The following is a 22,899-nucleotide window of genomic DNA, read 5'->3' as shown; positions in this document are numbered from 1 at the left end:
CCCAGAGGGAGGAAGAGTGTAATTGTGAAAGTATTTGGCATAGCTCCCATAAATCAAATTTTATATGAGTAATGGAATTCATACTTGATTAAAATATTTGACACTCAACAGTTTTCTTGGGGGAAAATTGATCATATTTTGGCCTTTGAAGGGAAAAGAATATATATATATATATATATAATCGTTATATTATCACTTTAGATCTGACAACCAACCCTGCATTAAACCGGAAAGGAACAGCAAATTAAGGCCTTGTTTGGATTGCTTGTTTCTGTCGAAAAATATTGTCGTTTTCCGTGATCACATTTTCCTATCACATTTTTCCGTCACATATATTAAATCGTTACAGTAATTTTTTCATGAAAAATGACCGGGAATGCAATCCAAACACAACCTAATGCATAATGATAACAATCATTCGAGTCATAATTAGCCTATGAAAGACCTTTTCTTGTCTAGTGTATCTCTATCCTCTTCTTCACAGTTCATCACCTACCATACCATCTCTGTCACCTACCAACTTAAATGCAAGAAACCAGTCTACAAAAATGGAGCAAGAAACACATCAACGTATACAAAGGTCACTCCTTATGCACTGTTGATCACTCGTAGACAAAATTGCTAGTGCCCAGTAGTGCTACCTAATTAGCAAGCAAAAGTTTTTTTTTTTTTTTTTTTTAAAATGAGACATCATGAACAACATTTGGTTTTCCTATTATTGCTCCTTAATTTTCTCCCACCTGCATTCAAAATCAGTGATCGAACCCTGTAGTTCTTCAGATTCATGCACTTCCTACCTTTCGATTCCAAGCTCTCCGAGGTATCCTGCAAGTTCCAAATCAACATTTCTAATATCTTAGCCTGGAACTCAGTGGATCATGACATACCAAACCCATCTTCGTGGAACCAAATTATCTTTCCGAGAGGTTCAGTTCTTAAGCTTCCATTAATGTCTGGTCCATGCATCAACGGCATTCGCCGATCATTGTCGACCCTTTACCCCGTCCAGCCTGCTGATTCTGTGGCTTCAATATCAGAAAGCTATGGAGGTCTGGTTAGTGCGGATCTGTTAATAGTATCAATGCAACTCACCCTTTAACCACGGGAGAGAGCCTTGTGGTTCCACCGCCTTGTGCTTGTTTCAACAACAGTAATTATGGTGCAGCTGCGGTTTACATGTCCTATGTGGTTCAGGTAGGGGGGAATTTGAGTAGTATTGCAGAAATGTATGGCACGACCCCTAGTGATTTGAAGACAGCCTCAAATTGATCCTGGTGACATTCTTGCTATTCCTTTACCTGGTTAGTCCTGCATACAATTTTTTTTCCCTCCTACTTAAATTTAATGATCCTTGTTTGGAAGAAAGGTTGTGCGAATTACTAAATATTGAACAATAGAAATGTATTGATTTTTTTTTTTTTGGTATTGAAATTCAGCATTGAAGAATTCAGAAATCTAGGAAGATACTTAATCGATAATTAGATTTGGACACTAGTTGAGTGCTTGGAGATCCTTTGGAAATGATGGCAACAAATTAATCCCGTGGGGATTGTTGTCGATATTCCAAAGTCAACCATGATTATTTATTTATTTTGAATAGATATTTGATAAATCACTCTTCTATTGTGGGAATAATGCAGCCGCCTGTTCATCAGCAAATCTCAATTGGTACAATGAAAGCCTAATTGTGCCCAAGCATTGCCTGCCAACAACTGCATCAAGTGTGAATGTGGACCTACCAATCTCAAGTCATGAGATACTATATCAATCATCAATACGTCCTTTAAACTGTACTTGTCTTTATTTCTTCATCATTCGCACCTATTTTTGGCCCATTACTGGATGTTGCATGCTTTTAAATGACTGTTAAGAGGAAGTACACGTAAATGGAAGGGTTTGAACCCAGAAAGAAAAATTCTTTCGTTTTTTTCCCCTTTTAGTAAGGGGATTTAAGATATGGGGAGAAGGAAGGAGAATCTGAATTTAAAATGTCTAATTTCTGTTATCTTTGTCGTAACTACGTACTAAATCAAGACCTTCTCGATCGGCATCAAAACAGATGAAAAACAATTCTTCAAGCTACAAATCTTTACTAAATGCTTCATCAAATGGGCCATTTGGATAGTGCAAAAGCCATGTGCAACCTTATAGATGGAGACTTTGATGATCAGGTTGCATTGCTCAGAGTCAGGTTTGATGGCATCTTGCCCGCATGTACTTTGCAAAGGATCCAATATTTCTATCGGCGATGCAGAGCAAATACAAACGCCCAGTGGTTGCAATATAACGAAATGCGTCTATCGTGGACATTCTGGCCACAAAATAAACATCTTGCCTTACTTCTTCCTACCATCCTTTACTCGAGAAATTTTTTGCCCCCACAAATCAAATCAACGAAGTTATATAACTCCGTTTTAACTTGTTTCATTCTTGCAGTCTACTGAACTCAACCCAAGTTCAATGCACAGGTAATTCGGGGAAAACAACTATTTTTTTTTTCAAAAATTTTTTCTTAATAATGGAGGGGGTGAGATTTAAAGAGTGGAGACACGGAAGGGGCATTTGAACCCCAAAAACTCTTTAAGTTTTAATCACCGTATTCTGCATTTAATGGGCCAATCGGAAGTATTGCAACTAATAATCCTGCAAGTAGGGAGGTTGCCTATAGAAGCGGTACAAATAGGAAATTGATAAGAGAAGCTGCATGGTTTTACTCACCGCTTTTGGTGATTGTAATCATCTTCCTGTTACTCTTCTACATTTAGTTCTCACTATTAATTTGTACACTCAGTTCTGATTTAGACTCACTAATTATTTGTCAGTACTCAACATTATAACCTCTATTTTCTTTCCTCTTTTTTTTTTTCATGATTTTGAGGTCATTTGTTCAACCGAATATACATACACATGCACACTGCACGTGTTTGCATGTTTATACAAATTGTGGTCATATTTTGATTTAAATTGATTGGTTATTATGAATAAATTGCAGTACATTCTGACGTATTATTGTGAAGCAAAATTTCAATCTCATGTACTATATATGTGACGATGTTCTGTAGGTTAGAATGGTTACAAATATAAACTTTGTTGCTTTATCTTTTTCGGATTAATATTTCTTACATTAACTAACAGTGTATATACTATCAAATTTAAATTTAAATTTAAATTGAGATGATGTATCATATATTCAAATCCGCTAGTGTACAGCATACACATTATCAGTGTCGGAAATACTAATTATTATTATTATTTACTAATTATTATTATTATTTTTATATATTCATAATACAAAAATACAAAATTTAACCACCAAGCTACAAGAATCGTTACCCAAAAAAGAAAAAAAATCCCAGAATACTTAAAGCTGTTTAGACTTTACATTTAGTGTACAATTAATGCCCCGTGACAACTGAAAAGAGTCGATTTGGTTTTGGCTTCCCCTCTTTATAATTTCCCTTCTGAATGAACACAAATTAGCGAGTGGAAACGGAAGTACAAAGGGGCCATGTGTACATGAGGGAACTCTTTAAATAAAAAAAAAAAAAATTATTAGAGTTAGCTGATGAACATTGCCCTCCGAGTTGAACATGATTAGCTTCTACTTGCCTGATTTCGGAATCTGTCAAATATTTGTTTTGGCTTTCAAGAGGATGGTGATATAGTGATCCGATCAAAAGCATGACCACAATGGGGGGCCTTCACTGTGTGAGCCTGATGACACTGATTGAGGTTTCTTTCTGACCAGGCAACCACCATCAAAACCTAAATAAATTCCTTGTTCAAGTCCGGAAGATGGAGATAGGCAGATTCTGCATTAGATAACAAGAGTTTTTATTATGGACTAACATTATCTGGAATGTCTCATGTTCTTGCCACCCTCTAACCCTGTTGTGCTTTGCCGAAAGTACCATTGCAAATCAACGTCTCTACCCATTCAATCATTTTCGGCTATTTGGACAAATCATCCCATATATCAATACAACTAGAGGATATGACTCTAACTCAATATCTCACTTGAAGATGCCATACATGATACGTTAAATTGACATGCGTTGATAAATTACGATCGAAAAAGATTTCTAACCTAACCACATAAATAGATTCTTTTTTTTTTTTCAATTGAGGAATTAGTTACAAATGTGAACAAAAAAATTGTTGACTCCTAATATACTTGGTTACCGATTGTTTTAGATTTTTGTAGTCCATCTTCATCTTTTGATTAGGACATTGCATTGAGATTCCCCATTGAAGTAAACATATCCTTGACTCTTTCCTTCAGAACTCCCAAGTATGATTATCTGGGTACGGTAAGAGAAGGGAAACCACAAAACATAATAGAGAGGGGAAAACCACTAATTTCAACAGCACTTTTTTCTTCTTTTTTTTCTTTCCTTTTCTTTTTAAGGCTACATCTTTCTTGTCATTAAAGCCTGACTCGTTTTTTTTTTTCTTGAAGGCAAAAATGTGGTTGTACTTGTAGCTATATTATCCCTCTGTCCTTTCCGGGTTTTGTGGTTTTGATTGTTGTTGAGGTACACAAAATTGTCAAATCAATGATCGTCTCATTGTCAAGATTGCAGAAATACGTTGTGGTACTTGATTGCCTAGTTACGTTTGTGAATCCTCCCCGTCGAGTTTTTTCACCATGAATTTGAGGCCATCTTTTCATGAAACAGACCTCTGCTATTGCATCGAGTGGAGCAGACCCGCTAAAACCATCTCAAGATCTGCATGGCTCTCAAGTTATTATTTGTAATATTGGAGGACATAGACTAGCTAGAATTTTCTCCTACACTTTCAGCTGTATTTCATATTTGTCCTGCTTTGATTCTCGACAATATTTCAATTGTTCAAACAAGAATACAAGTTCAATCGAATGATTACATGTGATAAAGAAGCCGGCCAAATATTAATGTCCCAAGCAAAATGGGATACATATAGCTTGGTTGAACAGTCCAATATCTTATTTCTATAGTTGTACATTTAGCTCTGCTTTGTACATTTACAAACGGGACTGTAAGCCTAAAGTGTCTTTTGAGCCCTACTTCTTGATTCTCACAAGTTACAGTATAAAGCAACAGAATAGGAAATAAAATCTAAAATGGCTTAACAAAGTTCGCAATCATTCTCTCTAACACTGCATAAAGTATGAAAATGAGAGGAGGAGAGATAAGAAATTATAGTTGAGAGTAACATCGCAAGAAGGACCACAGGAAGAGGTTTTCAATGACTCAGAGGAATAATTGAGCCACAAATGCAAAAGACCAAGAAGGTCTAGCTCACAAGTCGTATACATCCATGCCTCTTAGAACTCCGAAGAAATAATAGAAGCTGTGTCTAACGGTAAATGTGCCCCACAATCCTATAGGCCCACTAGGAATCCCCAAATATTGATAGACAGCCAATAGGAAAGCAGAATGCAGGATGGACTTCTGAACTTTAGCCAATGAACAGCCAGATAAGACTAATTCATGGGGTCCAAACTCCAAATTGACCTTAATCCTTTACTGTAGTCTGTAGAAAACATCCAAAGTTCATGGGGCTCTCAAGTTTCAAAGGCTGTGAGCATTATTTAGTATGACTAAAAGCCCCTTGGGTAAATCACTCTCCCCTTATAGCCATTGTACTTTCCTCCGCATAAATACTGTAAACTAATACTTCAACAGACAATCTTTGATGTTGCAATCTTTTTAGTTCAGTATCTTACTATCAGCCTTTTAGTCAGAGTTCAACAACTACATTACCAGTTTTCAGCTCAATACAAAAGACTTGTATTGAATTATCTAATATTCTTGACTTAAATTTGCGTGCAACAGCCTCTTCCGGGAATCTTCAACTATTCTTGGCATCCCTCCTGCCGTAATCCATGATGATTACGGAAGGAAAAACCGCAAATGTTCTTGGAGGCAAAACGGCAAGGGCTTGTGACAGTTGTTTGAAGAAAAGGGCAAGATGGTTTTGTGCTGCCGATGATGCTTTTCTTTGCCAAGCTTGTGATACATCAGTTCATTCAGCCAATCAGTTGGCAAGTCGTCATGAAAGGATTCGACTTGCAACATCATCTTTTATGCCTATCGAGACCAAAGGTGATGAGAATTCTCTGCCAACCTGGCACCAAGGATTCACGCGTAAGGCCAGAACCCCGCGAAATAACAAGGCTTCACTGGTTCATCAGCCTAAAGATGAGGAAAAGATGGCGAAGGCGAATCCTCTTCCTTTAGTACCGGAGATTAGTGGTGATGAAACTTCTCCCGATGAGAGTGAAGAGCAGCATCTTTTTTGTCGAGTCCCGGTATTCGATCCTTTTGCTGCTGAATTGTGCTCTGAACTGAGTGATGAAGTGCAGAACATACAAGCTGATAAAGGAACTCATGATGAGATTCTGACTTCTAATGAACTAAATGTTTTGTTAAATGATGATCAGGATTTGGACATTCCTGAGTTGATTGCTTCTGATGCTGAACTTGCTGAGTTTGCTGCTGATGTTGAAAGCTTGTTAGGTACAGGATTGGATGAGGATTCTTGCGATATGGAAGACCCCGGGATGATGGTGTGTAAAGAAGAGGATGATGTTGTAGATGTTTCTTTTGAAGATGAAGTAGTGAAGGTTGAGGATGAAGATGATCAAGAAGTACAAGCAGTGATAGCTTGTCATCTTGATCCAGCTTTGGACATGGCTAGGGAATCATTGAATTGGGATTTTGATTCCTCGTCTCCAGTGATTGAAGAAGAAGAGGAGTTGAAGGTGACAAAAGATATGCCAGATAAGGATATTAAAAGTAAGGAAGAAGAAAGGAGGATGATGCATTTGAAGCTTAACTATGAGGAAGTTATCACTGCTTGGGCCAGCCAAGGTTCTCCATGGGCTGATGGAACGAAACCTGAGTTCAACCTTGGTGACTGCTGGCCTGATTTCATGGTAATTGAATCTACTTTACCCAACGAAGACAAAAATATTTATTCATGTTAAATACTAATAATTAGGTTGATGTAGTGGAACAATTCTCTCTCTCTCTCTCTCTCTCTTCGCAGCTTAGTTCATCAATCATACTCTTTGAGGATTGAATTTTCATATTTTTTTTTTCTGAAATCTTCTAGGGTATGAGCCTGAATGAACTTCATCATCCAAATGGAGCTGGAGGAGGGAGGGTGAGCAGCCGCGATGAAGAAAGAGAAGCAAGAGTAACAAGGTATAGGGAGAAAAGAAGGACGAGATTGTTCTCCAAGAAGATTCGTTATGAAGTTAGGAAGCTAAACGCAGAAAAGAGACCCAGGATGAAAGGCCGGTTTGTGAAGAGAACATCTTTTGCAGGGCCATCGTTTCCTTACCTAATGAAGAAGTAATGATGTAAACTTAGGGCTAGCTGATCAGTTATAACTATGCACCAGACAGCCAAGTTGCTATAGCTTTTCTTGCAACTTTGGATTAATCATTGCAAGTCGTTTTGACTAAGCGTCGAATAAATTATTAAAATACTAAGTTCTATGGGATTTTTTTTTTCTGCCATTTGTGAATCTTGTTGCAGATTTTGTAGCATATAAAAAGTTGAAACCTATAAAACTTCTGATGTTTGAGCTTGGGGTTTTCATCAAAATTTTGAACTGTCCATTAGGAGAAGCAACATAGTTTTTTCCCCCTTAAATATACTGTCATGACTCATGAATGAGTCTATGCAAAAAAAAAAAAAATGCTTAAGGACAAGCAGTGGGAGTGTGGAAAGTCCCATTACTAATGTAAAGTGTAGAAGATAAAGTCGTAGATTTGTAGAAGATAAAGCCCTAGATTGGAAGAAAAAATAGAAAATATTCGAGGAGAAAGAAGAACCCTAGTGTTGGAAGCTCAACTATTGATTTTTGATTCTTGTGGGCAAATTTGGGCTCAAATCTAAAGATGAAAACCATTGCAGATTCTTGTTCTCCTAAACTCAACTCAAGAGGGATCGAACAAATATAGGTACATAGCTGGAAAGTATTGGAGTTGGATATTCCGGAAATAGAAAGGGTGTAGAATATACAACTTGAGAGCGACAAATCGCTGCGTTCCTTTTAACTCTTCATCAGCCTCCATTCTCCTTACGGAAACCGCGCTGCATTGCCGACCAAATTGGCCCCAGTGCGCATGTTCTCTCGCCGTCGACCTTGAAAAAGCCAAAAGGTTCGACTTAGAGCCAAATGCTGTTTTATACTAGTCGGTTCTTGGCGCCGCAGCGTTGGCTGGTAGCCTAGTCCAATCATCAAGTAGGGCTAAGCACCGAGAGGATACAATGAATATACAGCCACTGGGACACTGGAAGAGATCAGGCCGATCGATCGAGGGACGGGAACGAGAGGCATGTTGCTCTAATTTTAGCCCACCAGCAGATTTAGTGCTTGGTTTCTTGTTGGTAACATATAGCTGAGTAACTGTGTAAATATTAAGAGAAGGGTTAAGTTCACATCGATCCTTTAATCCCATTTTTTGTTTTGTACTTCCTTTTTGTGGTACGTTGAATCCCTGCCTAATCCCTTGCAATTCTATCGGCTCGCTTTTAGACGAGGAGATTCCTCCCAACTTGGTGTCTCTAGTCGGATTCCAACTCTATTCACCATGTTTGGTTGAGGGCACAAATACCCTCCTCTACATCCTTCCATCCATGTCCATCCCTTGATGACTTGTATCTGCATGTTATCACCTTGCTACCATGCGTAAATGAAATTTTATGGATTTGGTCTGAACTTTTTTTGTCACTTTTTAAATGTTCTTCACAAAAAAAAAAAGAAAGTAATTTACCTTTGTAATTTATTCACATAGCCACCCAAAAAAAAAAAAAAAAACACACATGACCATCCAAAGCTCATATTGCCAATCAATACAAGCACAACTATATAATATTATAACTATATAAACAACATGTTACCTAGATAGCTACCTATAAGTATTGATAACGACCAAGTTAATTTTAAAAACTTATTCAAAAAACTACTAAAGACCAAAGTTTTTTTTAATAAAATTTTACACTACAAGTTGGGAAGACAAGTTTTTTGTCAAATTTGTTTGCTTTTCTACAATAAGTTATAGTAAAATTTTAGACAAACACCCAAAAAATTCACTTGCCAAATGGGGTTAGAAAAGTGATTTGTTCCAATATTGCACACATATCGAGTTGGCTTTAGCATGAGTTTGTAAATTTAAGATGGGGAAAAGTTGATTTCACCTCTCCTAGAAATTAGCCTAAATCAAGAATTCGTCCTTTCTGCCCTTGCACCTAGACGGTGGTAGCATGTATATGTTCTTTTAATAGGCAATAGGCGATGTTTTAACCCCTTTACAAGCATAAGCTATTTTTTTGTAATTTAGTAATGACTTTAGAGCTATCCTTAGATCTTGGGGCGCACAAGAATTTTGTTTGACTAATGTCTTGTCCTCAGCTGATTTTGAAATTTTGATTTTAACTTTTTAATTTCAAAAGTCTAATTATTTTTGTGTATTCATAACTGCAAGAGTAGACTTTATGCCAAATTTTAATATAATTAGTAAGATACCTAAAGTTAATGTATACAGTTAAAAGGGCAATTTGATTATTAATTAATCAAAATTAGCTTTTGAAGGTATACTGCAAGAGTACACAAGCTATTTTGAGAATTTTGATTTTTAAGAATCAATTATATAAAATCAACTTTTAGGAAATCATACGTAAAAATAGCTTTTAGATTCGGCCCTTAAACTTTGGAAGCCTGGAAAGTTTGAGACAGAGGCTGTACCATTGCTCGGTCACTTCTGATGAGACCGCGAATAAACTCTTGCTTCAAACTTGTAAGCCCATTACGGAATTTGGGCCTTTTCGCGGACTGTTTTGGACTAGTGCTCTTGCAAACGATTATATCTTGTAATTTTCTGCTAGTTGATTTCACAAACTAATAGCCCACCAGCACCTAAATTCACAAAGTTCAGCCACTTTTTGATTTTGTTCCTTAATTTTTTTTTGGGGTGAAGTGTAATAGCTTTAAGCTATTTCAATCCCAATTTAGGTTACTACTTTGTTGCATGCCTATGGGGTTTCCTTCCTCCTTTTTTTCTCCCTCGTTTTGTGTCTCTGGTAAAAATTCAGTAATTAAAAGGTAAACTACACTTTGCCTGGCCCCCCTAACTGGATCAAAATTTAACAACAATTTTAACGTCAACAATATATTAGTCATTAGAGAAGAATTAATAACCATCCAAGAAGTGATTACTTGTTCGTAAACTATTGATTTATGCCAATGTAATTACGATTTGATGCAGTTATTAGAAAGTGATAGAGTGCTGACTGGAATTGTGCAACATTTCTGCCATAACACGAAAACGAAACAGAAATAAAGTTAGATCAGAGGCAACACTATTGAAGAATCCGAATCCCAAAAGTTGAGGGACGACAAATACAAAATTCAGCAGCCGTGCCCGGATGATCAGGTCTCGAATTGTCACCAACTGGAAACGAAAGCGAAGGACACATTTTTGTCGTCACCAAAACTATTATTCTATGATTCTAAAAGCATGTCTTAACTTAACCTGCGATAATGATCGGAATCGAACCCTCAAAACTATTATTCTACCTACCAAAAAAATGGGGGGAAGAAAAGGACACATTTTTGGCAACTTGGACACGGATTGCTCTTCAACGGGCCTCATGGCACTTCAGGTGACAACCGATCAGAAGAACCAAATTCTGTAAATAAATTACCTATGAATCAATCATATATGCAGTTTTATCCACCCTTTTTTTTTTATTCCTTCTTGTTTCTTTAGTCAATAGCAGGATGATTTAGTTTTGATTATTGGCGATTGAAGTAAAAGATTAGGGAAACGGAGTCCGTGCAATTTGTCTTTTGGTCGGTCTTTTATTACTCTGACAATCAGGAATGAAAGAAAGAATTGAGTTCAGGAATCTTCATAGTCTCGTCTCGTCTGTTCTTTTGTAGCTTTTGTAGTATCATGTGAATAGGGTACGGCTGGATCTCGACAAAGATTTTAGTACGTAGTATGATTCTTGTAATCAAATGAATTACGACATTAATCAAATGATGGTTATTTAACTTAATGAAAGGCTGGCTTTTCCAAATCATGTTCACAAATGGTCAAACTATCTACATCAATTGTTCCATAGATTCCGTGCCCCAAAAAAAAAAAAAAAGAATTCGTGACAACATACAAGAATTTTAATTTATGAGCATGGTATGAGACAAGACACGGAGATAAAGTTGACCAACAATTAATTTAACAGATTAAGTGATGCATCATGCATATACTTGGTATTCCTGCGTGTTTTAGACTTATCCTAGTTTATCCTAATCCATGTACCCAAAAAAAAAAAAAAAAACCCCACCAGCCCTTTGGCCTGGTGGTCACGGTCAAACACTCAAGTCTTGGTGGTATTGGGAGGTCAAGGGTTCAATCGCTGCCTTTAGTGGCTTTTTTCGATGGAATTTCTACTCCCACCGGCTCTAGCTCCTCCTAGATTAGGATAGATTAAACTATAAGAAGGTTGGTGGTCACCACCAATGCATTAAGGCTTGGTACATCAATTAAGGAATCCTTGCTTCCCACCAATTTGTCACAATTAAATGTGACCTTGCTTAAAAAATTCAGGCGGGTGCGCGGTGCGCCTGTCCGGTTCGATGATGGTTCAATCCCCTCCGGATTACCCCAAGACCTTTTCAGGCTCTCCCTCTCCCCATACTGTAGGAAGTTATCGTATCGACAAAAAAAAATTATAAGAATGTTACCGTTGAAAAAAAATGTACCAAAGAAAAAGAGTCCCAAATGTTTTTTTTTTTTCTTTTTTTTGGTTGTTGGCCTTTCACATGACTGCATGTAACTGAATTTTGGGAAACTGATGAAAAGAGGTTTGAGATGGAAACAGAAATGGGGCGTCATGGTGATATCAAGCTCATGATGATCACGAATGCAAGAAGCAATCATGTTTTTTGTCCCTGTCCATGTTGTGGTGGCAAAACTTCATTTGACCGGTTAGGCACTTGGGAAAATTTGCCAACTGATCTTTATATAATGCGCACGAGTATTGTCCAAATCCCAAACCATGGATCAGCATTTGATCAGGAAAGAGGTATATATATATATATATAAATTGCAAATACCCTGATACTCCAAACTGATAGAGGCGGAAAGGTAGCGAGATTAAAAATTAACCAGTTTGGTCAAAGTAAAATTAAGTCATTACCATATTGGGTTGGGAATCAGGTGGTGTGGGTGTGTGTAAGTAAGTCATAGATGGGTAAAGTTTGAATTGTTTGTTGCTGGAATGAATTATTGAAGTCACTTATCATCAGTAAGTTGAAGTAATCTGATGCATTTAATTCTATTGACTAATTTGTATGCATGTACCTAGAGATAGCAGATCAAATACGACCACATGCACTTTTGGTTAAGAAATAGTAAGAAGAAAAAAAGGGATATTGTGGTCGGAAATTCTATAATCCTTCTCCAGCCTGAAATCTCGGTGAAAGTGAAAACCGCCCCACCTCTATATAAGAAACCAAAAAGGGGCTTAGGGAGGCCGGAGGAGGCCCCATCCTTTTTTCCCACAAAACTTTATGGTCCAGGGTCCATCCATTCTTGATTCTCTCGTGGTATATATATGTATATATATATCAGGTAGACATGCCTGCCTGATCACTATCTAGTAGGAGGAGGAGGGGAAAGAGAAGAGGAGCTCCCTTCGGTCCAAGACCGAGGGCTGGGGAGCGGCTAGAGCTGCCATCTCATGCATTCGGTTATGCTTAAGTATTCTCTCTTTTTTTTTCTCTTTGCAAGGTAAGGTGAGGGATACTATGGTGAGCAAGAATTCAACAACAGGTCTGATGCGAGGCATAGAAATGTTAAGCTTAGCCAATGCATGGTGTGGGAGCAACTCCTGTCGCTCACTTTGCCCGCCCATTGGACTGAAGGGAGCTCCCCCATGGATCTCGCCCTTCACTCATCACCTCAGCGTCCATCATATCTGATAAGAATTTAAGCTACTGTATTACTATTTCTTTTCTGTTTGATCATCTGCTCTCTTTTGTTTCTAATGGAACTTGAGTTGCTGTGTTTAGCAGCTGCCGTGGTGAAGAGAAGGATCAGAGGATGGAGCGATGCTGCAAATGAAATTGGGCAAAGGCAGGAAGAACGACGGTGAGGGTGACCATGATGTGATGGCCTTGGGATCTGAGGGTTCTGCAAAGTTTACTATTACCAAGCTGGCAAGAACCTCACCCCCACGACTACTTGTTTTGCTCTTTGTATTTCTTCTTAATTTCATAGATTGGGAGGCTATTATTAGTTGTGCCGTGAAAAAAGAAAAAAAAAAAAAAATTGTAAACTACATGTGTTAGGAATGTCGGAATTCAATTGTTTGGTGAACTGTCAAGCCGACCATTGAAATATATACATTTTGTTTGTAAGTTGTATAGACAGTAAAATGTTGCAATATCATTCCAACAACATTTTCTTGTAACTTGCTTTTGTTGAGTGGAATTACAAAGAGATCACTAATTCAAGAAATGTCCCGAATTAGAGATATTCAATGCCCATCTGTTTTTCAAATTGCAGTTCAAGAATTTTCATTTTAAGCTTTTTATTTTTTGGTCCTTCAGTATTAAACTTGTATGAAAGAATGCTCATATCCCTCGTATTATGTCCCTGTGTAAGCTCAAAGACATGATGATTTTGTCTTCTTGGGCTTCACAACAACATTCGCCCAATTTATAATGCGCACAATCCAAATTCATCTAAGCGTTCACCTATGTTATTAAGAAATTCATCCGGAAGATAAATATCTGGAGACTCGGTTAATCCAATTGTCCTGCATTATTCCAGAAACCTAGCAACTTTCCCCAACTGGCTCTCAGAACTTCTCGCATGCACAAACAATGAAAACTTAACTAGTAATCAAGAACTTAATAAGATCTTAACTAGTAATCAAGGACCTCAAATAAGGTCCATCTGAGGAGAGAGCAAAATAGCAGAGAAAACAAAGTTTCAGCTTAAATTTTTTTTTTCCTCTATGTAACTGGAAGCCATACAGAAGCTCAAGATTATCAGAACAGCTCTAGAAAGCAACGGATGAATGTAAAAATTTATTGTTTATCCTCGAAATTCATTTGATTCAAGTAGCTGTTGGCATCCATGCGACCAGGCGAGCACAAAATGTCTAGAGCCAAAGCCATCATGATTGGCGCTTACATACAAATCAAAATTAAAGATGCAGTAAGGTCTTAATAAAGCAAAAGAAATTAACAGCAACACCACCATGCTGGTTGATCTCCAAACCTCAGCCTCTCTCCACTTTATACATCTTTCTATGGGAAAGTCGATCACCTGCAAAAACCAGGAAAAATTTATAATTCTGCATTTATTGATCACCTAAGAATTGAGTGTGTGCGGGCGATGAAGCAGCATACGTTTTAAACCGATCACGATTTCTACCCTTATTCGCCATCACATATTTTTTTAAAAAGAAAAAATTCACCATCACTTTATAAAATCAAATGCTACTCCATCTGGATAAACACGCACACACGCACATCCAAAAAAAGGGGATAAGAAAAAGAAGTATTCTCCATCAGAATGACAAACACTTGCCTGCTGTTCACAATGCTACAGAAAGCTACATAAACCACTAAAAGAAAAAAGGAAAAGAAAAAGGAAGGAATAAGGACTTCATATAAGCCAGGTAGTGAATCCAATTGATGATAACCTTCGCATTGGTACTTAATTATCACCAATGTGAACCCACAAAGCAAGAGGCGTTATTTTGCACAAAAGTCTCAACAAATTCTAGAGGACTTCAACATTAGCCGGTGCACATTAATCAAGAAAAAAGTTTCCAATGTAACACAATCAACAGGTTTGATAGAAAAACATATTTTGAGCCATAAAAATATCAAATACAATTAGCAGGCTGTCAACATGTAGAAAGACCACTGACCACCATTATCAATGTTGATCTGCCTTACTAGACGTTGAGTTAAAACATTGATTCTTGAGTAGTGGTAACTTACATTCTTATTTCTTCAATTAAAATCTTATTCTCGCTTTTTCACAGCAAAAAGACATATTCAGGTGGTCTCATTGACTTTTTACTTCCCTTTTCAGCTCAAGTTTCTTTTCTTTCTTTCTTTTTTTTTGGGTTTTTTTTTTTGGGGGGGGGGAATGTTCCTGTGAAGCATCATTTAATATTCCTTTGCACCATAGCTTCAGCTATTGAAATGCTTCACACAAAAAACCATCCAAAATTCATAACATCTAATTCAAGATGAAAGCAGTGGTTTATGATTTAAGACAACAAGATTTCCACCTGTAGAACAGTACCATGCACCCATTCACACAAACAAAATCGAATACTTTCAACCACCAATGCATATCTCAGCATCAACCCTAGTATGAGTTAACCATATACTTTCTAGTGAAATGTTGCCTGAATGCATCGGCTGTGATATGTATCAAAGCTTCTTATTCCACATATTTGCCAAGGAGCCAAGATAAATAGTGTTTAAACTGTTAAAAATGAAGCGTAAGTCAATGTTACACATTCTTCAGTTCTGGAGCTTCATTTAGTGAGAATTAGGCTCCTTTGCCTAGGTGAGTTCAGCTCAATCAAAACTCTTCAAAATTTGTGGAACACTAACAAAGAAATGAAATTACACATGATAAAATGTGAAATAAGATAAAATATTCTGAACATATTTGATGCAACAATTGAAGGAGTGGTTTCATATTTACGTAGATATTTGCATAACTTCAGAGGCAAGCCCTGAAAGGTATCTAGCAACCACTGAAAGTACCCCTACAGTCTTGACTTCACAAGCTCAACAAAGTGGAAACCAATATTTTAAACTCCTCGCACCTTCTTGAAGCAAACTCAAAAGTATGTCTATGAGCCGAAAAATGGAGCTTAAACAACCTAAGAACCAACTCAAATTTCAGCTATCCAGGATGACTAGATTCATTTACAATTGTAAACTCTCAAAAAAAGTAATCTCAATGCATGTCTTTACGTAACACTTGACCAAAATAGCCAAGAGAAAGCTCTAATGGCATCTCAAGCAACAAAATGAATAAAAGGAGCAATACAAGATGAGCTTTCTTTTAAACGAGTGAGTGACACAGCCTATTGATTAACATTACCATCCATGCAGCTCGATCATATCATCAGAATCATCTATCACACTGGCATGAGATTCTTGAGAACACATGGAAAGGAGAAATCATACCACGATGTCTCCAGATGAACTTATGAGCTCAGATGTCAATTTGATTTTCTACACAAAAGCCCTCTACTTTGTTACCAACAAAACAGAACCTACCTATACAAATACCCAGCGGAAAGAAGAGGCAAAAGGCAACATTCATATATCAATTTTAGAGCACTTTCCAAGCAATCTACACAGAAAAATTATGAAATACAGCAAAAGGCCTTTCCTTTACCCAACTTCAGTTAATGAACTGAACAAGATCTCGTCTTGATTAATACTAACAGATGTACAATCCAAGATAACAGGGACAGTTTATATATTCCCAAATTTAGCATAAACGCCAGCATAGCATAGCAGGATCAACCTAAAGAAAATTCAAAAAGTGACAATAAACCACAAAAAAAAAGAAAACAATTGATCATCCACTCAAATTCCACCAGACCTAAGACGATAATTAATCAATAAACACAGAAAATACCTCGACTTACAGAATCCAACAAATTACTCAGCCACTCCGGCTTCGACTTTAGGCCCTGGTAAACCCACAAAAATAATAAAAGATAATCAATAAAATTGACATTAAACCTAAGGACAAACAATGATAATACTTGCGAGAACAAAAAAAAGGTGGAAGAAATGGAGAACCGTGGAGAGAAGGGGGGCGTTGTTCTTTCCCCCATCCGACGCCGCGTGTGGCGTCGAGATACTGGTGGACGAGGTGGCGGCATTTTTGAAGATGATTAACCCCTTCAACCCGATAGCACCACTTGACTTTCTCCCGGAGGATTTTGGCCTTCTCGATGTCGATCCATTTCTCTCTGACCAAGTGCTCCCTCATCTCCAGCATGGCAACCGGGTCCTTGTACGGGTTCTCCGGGTCGAAGTCATCTGGAGCTCCCTCGTCGAAAACCACTCCCTTCTTCCTCCCCATATTTCCTTCTTTCCTTTTTTGTGGTTCCTCTGTGATCTCTGCGCAGAAACGGAGACTCTGAGGAGTGACCAGTGAGGTGGGAACTGAGGTAAGGTGCCGCACCTGATGGGCTTATGTGAAATTGGGCCTCCAGCCCCAAGCAAAACTCGTTAGTTCTACAACAACATGAACCAAAAGAAAGGGGCAAATAAATATGAACATGGATACTTGTCCTCTACTTGAACCCCCCCAAAAAAAACATAAATTGCACTCACAAATGTGTATATTCGTACTTTAAATGCATGCTATATGTGCAAAATATAGAGTTTAAATTTAAATTTTGTACGCTTATCATGCATTCAAACCCGTTAATATTATATGATTTAAAGTTTAAACGCTCTTTCTCCTTTAGACTTTTGGCTGAATGGAGGTCAAAAGCCATTAAAAACGCTATTATTACCTCTAAGGAGGAGGAGGTAGGTTAGTTGGTTAAAAAGACTCATAATTTAGCTTCCTTCTTCGTTGTCGAGTGTTCGAGTGACTATGGTCTATGGTTCAAAGTTCAAACAGAACATTCAGTAGTGAAATCTCTCATGGTTGCACCTCTGCGAAGTTTCCTATGCTTGTCACGGGTTTCTTCCTCGGACCATATATACATATAGGATTAATCTTTACTGTACTAATCGTATACATTGTTAGCGTGGACAAAATGTAAAATTTAAATTTAAATTTTTACACATATATTATAAATACAACGGTAATAATACATTGTTAACATTGGACGAAATTTAAATTTAAATTTTTACATATATATTATGAATACAACGATAATAATATATTGGACGAAATTTAAATTTAAATTTTTACATATATATTATGAATACAACGATAATAATATATATATACTGTCAATCATGCAGGACATCCGTACCTTTTTCTTGAATTCCAAGATTTAGACCGGGAAAACGATAATTATTTTGATTCAATCCATATCCGGAACTTAAGAATTTGGTGTGAACTGGAATGTTAAGGCGCTTATGGTCTGTGTCATTAATAGTTGGATACCATGTCATCTTTTGCGATACTCTGAAAAGAGTACACGAGTTCTTGCCCAAAACCTCCAATTCGGGACCATAGTTTAGAAACATTTCACAACATACCACCATATAATATTGAGTGTGTTGAAAGAACCCGTGTGCTTATTTGAAAATTAGTACTAATTACAGGACAACAATCAACCCACTATCCAATCTGATGGACAAGCACCAAACTCCACAAGGGAGGAGAATCCCAAGCAGCTCAGCTAAAATTCCACTAGATCAGCAGCTGGCTTTTGGGCTTTCCCAAGCTGAGCTCTTCAATTTCTTGACCACATTTCGCGTTTCTTCCTTACATGATGAGCGCTGAGGTGTTACTCATCAGCAGTAAACACAACCCCCACAAAAAAAAAACAAACACCTTTTCCTCTTTCAGGCTAGCACATTCAGGAGACCAAGAGGAAAGAAAGGTGCCGATTTTCCAATATTTGTGTAAAAAATCATTATTATCACCAAAATCCTATTTTTTTTTTAGGTAACAACACATCTAATCTAACCTAACCTATTGGGGAGCCTATGCTAGGGGTGACTCAACTGAACCGAAAAACTTGACAGGGACTGAATGACCGTCAGACGTCTGTTTGTCTGACAGATGCAGCACGTAGCTGTGTGAATTTAGAAGGCATATTAATGAAAGACAATGTTTGAATTGGAAAACTTGATAGGGATTGAATGACCATCAGATAGACAGATGCAGCACGTAGCTATATGAATTTAGAAGGCATATTAATGAATGAAAGACATTAATTAATTGGGTTTGTTTGGATAGTGTATTATTTGAAATATTATTTGGAATAATTACTGTATCACTTTTTATAATGTGATGTATGTGAGATAAAAAGGTGGTTGAGAATATAAAAAGGTAGGTTGAAAAATGTGTTTGTGATGCAAGCGAAATATTATTTGAAATAATTTTGGTATCCAAACACTCCCATTAATGTTTCAACCCTTGAGCTCTCACCACGCAGCTGTATGAATTTAGAAGACATTAATGAAAGACAAGATTTGAACTTGACCTCCCATTCCACGTCATAATTAACGTGATGGCCAAAATCCTATCAAGTTCGGAAACATATTTTATTATTCTTGATACACATTGCTGCTTTTTGGCGATTCAGGACAACTCAAAGCTAACCTCGCACCACAACCTGCTCCAAACTAAACGGAATTGGTGGCACTTTTTTTTACAGCCAAAAGGGTCGGTCGCCATGCCGAAATTTTACGCCCTTGATGTCCAAAATAACTTAAAAAAGAAACCTTTTTCACAAAATGACTACCCCCTCCAATTACTATTGAACAATATTATTATCAGCCAAATCAATTCGTATTCTTGACAAGGATGGATTTTTTGCTAATCCTAACCCGGCTGAAATGTTACAAATCAGGAGCCACCTTCAACAAAAATTTGCTCCAATTTAATGGAATCGTGGACCCATTTTATCATTAAAAAAAAAATGTACATCCACTGGGACCACAACCATAAGGTCACCATGGCCAAATTTTACACCCTTATCGCCCAAAGTAACAAAAATTGAAAACCCTTTTTACACAAAAATTACTCCCCCATCCCCAATCCCAAAAAGAACAAAAAAAGAGAGAGAGAGAGAGAGAGAAGGCAACTAAGATAATGTGAATATGAGCCGCCAAAAATGATTTTTTTTAACTCCTGAGAATTATTAACCAAGCTCCTCTTACTTGTTAACACCTCCGTCGGATTCCAGGGGCCCCACTTTCCGCTGCCTACACAGAACAGGCTCAAAGCCGAGAGTCAGCTCCAGCTCTACATCACTCCCATCGGCTGGCTCATCCGGCTTAACAAGCGACTCTTCCACCGTCTCCACGGAAGCACTGTCAGCATCCCCACACTCACCGCCCCGACTCGGCGGCTCAACATGCTGGCTCACTCCCGAGTCACGGCTCGGCGATCCCACAACCTCCTCCTCCTCCTCCTCTTTGTGAGACCAGCTCCACATAACTCGAGCCGCGTTATCCACATCAGGCGACTCCACCCTCACCTTCGGCTGCTTCACCCCGGCTCGCTTGAACTTGCCCTTACTACACTTCACCTTGTGAAGATCTCGCGCTGCTGAGCCAGCCGAGTTCTCGTCCTTGGACACGTGGCGAATATCACCCGCCTTGAGGGGTGGGCACACGGTGCATGCAGCCGAGTCGGCCGAAACTTGCGAAATCGGCGAGCCACTAAGAACGGCTTCAACTGCAGCTTGACAGAGATGCCAGTTCCCCGACCATAACAAGCCAGTCGAGCCGTATATCGGATTCACAATTCGCCCACATGCCTCGTATAACAAAGATCTAAATATCCCTGCAATAATCATCATAACATAGAAATATTTATACCACAAATCGGAAAATATATTACCACTTAAGGAATTCAAGCATTATTTCTCCTAATTTTTTGTTTAGGACCACACTTTATTTTGTTTAGGACAATTTACTTTACACTATAGCGTATTAAGGACTTGCGGGACTGAATTACTTTTGAATAAAGTTTGAATGGAAAAAGGGGGAAAAAAAAGAAGAGGAATTAGATTTAAAGGAAAAAAGGGGTGGTTCTTTAGCTGTTAATTTAATGGTATGAGATGGGATAGGAGGAGTACCGGGGCGGAGGTGATCAGGGCCAGCATTGATGAGGTTGAGGAGGCCGGCGCGGCCGTAAAACTTCGCAAGGAAGACGGTGGCGTTGGCCTGGGCTTCAGGGGACTTGATCCAATGAAGGCAAGGCTTGATGCTGCATTTTTCACTACAGCCTTTCCGGAGAACCCGGCATCCATTGCAGCTCATCCGCATGATTAATGGTTATGTCTATTTCCCTCTTCTTTTTTTTTTGTTCCTTGAATTTGAGTCTTTGGTGGGGTTCCAATTATGGAGGATTTTGTCTGGCTGGGGTGGACAGTGGAGGAAGGAAAGAGGAGATAATTGGGGAAAGAGGGGCTCTGGGAAACTGAGAGAAATTGAGATGGGTTTTTATTTATCTATGGGAGGGGAGAATTACGAAGTAGTGCCGTACTAATAAGAAGTGTACTGTAGCAATGGTGGGGGAGAAGGGGGACCGGGGGGAAGTGTGAGAGAACTTGTGGCAGCTGGCGCAAGTGGTTTTTACCAAGAGCAAGAAGTGGTTTCGTGGGGAAGCGTATTCTTAAGCTTCGCTGGTTTCCATTATTCAGGGAGAAGTTTTAAATCTGCTGGCTCCGCATGATTAATGGTTATGTCTATTTCCCTCTTCTTTTTTTTTTGTTCCTTGAATTTGAGTCTTTGGTGGGGTTCCAATTATGGAGGATTTTGTCTGGCTGGGGTGGACAGTGGAGGAAGGAAAGAGGAGATAATTGGGGAAAGAGGGGCTCTGGGAAACTGAGAGAAATTGAGATGGGTTTTTATTTATCTATGGGAGGGGAGAATTACGAAGTAGTGCCGTACTAATAAGAAGTGTACTGTAGCAATGGTGGGGGAGAAGGGGGACCGGGGGGAAGTGTGAGAGAACTTGTGGCAGCTGGCGCAAGTGGTTTTTACCAAGAGCAAGAAGTGGTTTCGTGGGGAAGCGTATTCTTAAGCTTCGCTGGTTTCCATTATTCAGGGGGAAGTTTTAAATCTGCTGGCTCTAGCTGCTGTTCTTCTGTGAATTTCTCATTTTGCCCTTCCCGTCGTTAGCTATAATTTGACTCATATTGGCTCTCTCTCCCAACGTTTTGTTTTTTTGAATGGACTGGTTCCATCATACTTTTACCTGTTCTTGCAACTTTCCTTCAACCATGAGAAAAAAGGTACAAGAGGTGAGACTTTAGTTGATCAATACGGATTCAACTCAATTACAAGAGAAAAAAAAAATGCATTAGCCGTTGTAATAATTCATTAGTGTTTATCAAGTACAAGGAACATTGCATTTTATGATTCTCAAGAAAAATGTTTGCCTTGAATTTAAATTAATAAGATCAAACTTGTCAACATCTATTTGGAATACAACTAAAAATTGGAGATAAATAGTTGAAAAATTGACTGAAAACCTTGTATTGTCGAAAAACTAGCCAACATCCCAATTTTTAAATTTATCTTCAGCACCTTAAATCTATGTTTTATCTGCATTGTGATTTGATTAAATTGACTATTTTTTCTTAGAAAAATGTAATATTCTATATTTATTTTACATCATGTAAGCAAAACTAGAAATTTGACAAATTCTTTTCCTTTTTTCTATGATCATGACGATATTTCTTCATATTTTTCTTGTTGTCAATACTTTAACTAACTATAGCACAATTGAAAATTCAAGTTTCCAATAACTGATAAAATTAAATTTTCTTGTAGTACATAGACATTCCATGCATGTTTAAGAGTTATAAATTTTCAAATTGTCATAGTTTAGTCAATTTTATCCAAAATTCCAATGAATTATGTACTAGTAGTTTAACCAATTAAAGGTCCATTTGAAGTTGTGGTGGGACTTATTAAAATCACTTTATCAGTACAGTTTTTGATCAAAATACTCATCGAGTGCTTAATTATATTGTTTAGATGTATACTTGCATAAGTATTTTTTAGTTGATAATGTGAAATTTTAAAATTTATTTATCTCTTCATTTGGTTCAAAATTTATAATAAAATTGTTAAAGTTAATTTTATATTTTTTTGGAAGACAAAAGTTGCTCTGAAAGTATCAATTTT

At 37.8% G+C, this 22,899-nt stretch overlaps 3 protein-coding genes and 1 pseudogene across 4 annotated transcripts; 2 read left to right on the top strand and 2 right to left on the bottom strand.

Annotated features, from left to right (window-relative positions):
• Positions 1-692: 692 nt before the first annotated feature.
• LOC113767993 lies at positions 693-1,755 on the top strand (annotated as a pseudogene).
• A 3,824-nt stretch (positions 1,756-5,579) lies between these two features.
• On the top strand, positions 5,580-7,578 carry LOC113767865 (zinc finger protein CONSTANS-LIKE 16-like). Its single transcript, XM_027312068.1, has 2 exons — positions 5,580-6,922; positions 7,102-7,578. Exons 1-2 carry the CDS (start codon positions 5,870-5,872, stop codon positions 7,345-7,347), a joined length of 1,299 nt encoding a protein of 432 aa, XP_027167869.1. The 5' UTR covers positions 5,580-5,869; the 3' UTR covers positions 7,348-7,578.
• A 6,441-nt stretch (positions 7,579-14,019) lies between these two features.
• On the bottom strand, positions 14,020-17,220 carry LOC113768629 (NADH dehydrogenase [ubiquinone] 1 beta subcomplex subunit 10-B). 2 transcript variants are annotated; one of them, XM_027313066.1, is made up of 3 exons: positions 16,861-17,220; positions 16,704-16,748; positions 14,020-14,338 (listed from the first exon to the last, which is right to left on the bottom strand). In XM_027313066.1, the coding sequence occupies exons 1-2, from the start codon at positions 17,144-17,146 to the stop codon at positions 16,717-16,719; spliced, it is 318 nt and encodes a 105-aa protein (XP_027168867.1). In that variant the 5' UTR covers positions 17,147-17,220; the 3' UTR covers positions 14,020-14,338; positions 16,704-16,716. The 2 variants fall into 2 exon arrangements, with proteins under 2 accessions (XP_027168867.1, XP_027168866.1); XM_027313065.1 differs by having other exon boundaries at positions 16,694-16,748; positions 16,861-17,219.
• A 2,369-nt stretch (positions 17,221-19,589) lies between these two features.
• On the bottom strand, positions 19,590-21,729 carry LOC113768491 (LOB domain-containing protein 40-like). The gene is made up of 2 exons (XM_027312871.1): positions 20,841-21,729; positions 19,590-20,545 (listed from the first exon to the last, which is right to left on the bottom strand). Exons 1-2 carry the CDS (start codon positions 21,028-21,030, stop codon positions 19,914-19,916), a joined length of 822 nt encoding a protein of 273 aa, XP_027168672.1. The 5' UTR covers positions 21,031-21,729; the 3' UTR covers positions 19,590-19,913.
• Between the last annotated feature and the right edge of the window lie 1,170 nt (positions 21,730-22,899).

This window comes from Coffea eugenioides, chromosome 4 (assembly GCF_003713205.1).
Source record: "Coffea eugenioides isolate CCC68of chromosome 4, Ceug_1.0, whole genome shotgun sequence".
Classification (NCBI taxonomy): domain Eukaryota; kingdom Viridiplantae; phylum Streptophyta; class Magnoliopsida; order Gentianales; family Rubiaceae; genus Coffea; species Coffea eugenioides.
The sequence above is the reverse complement of the archived record's forward strand: the minus strand, read 5'-3'. Positions and strand labels throughout refer to the sequence as shown.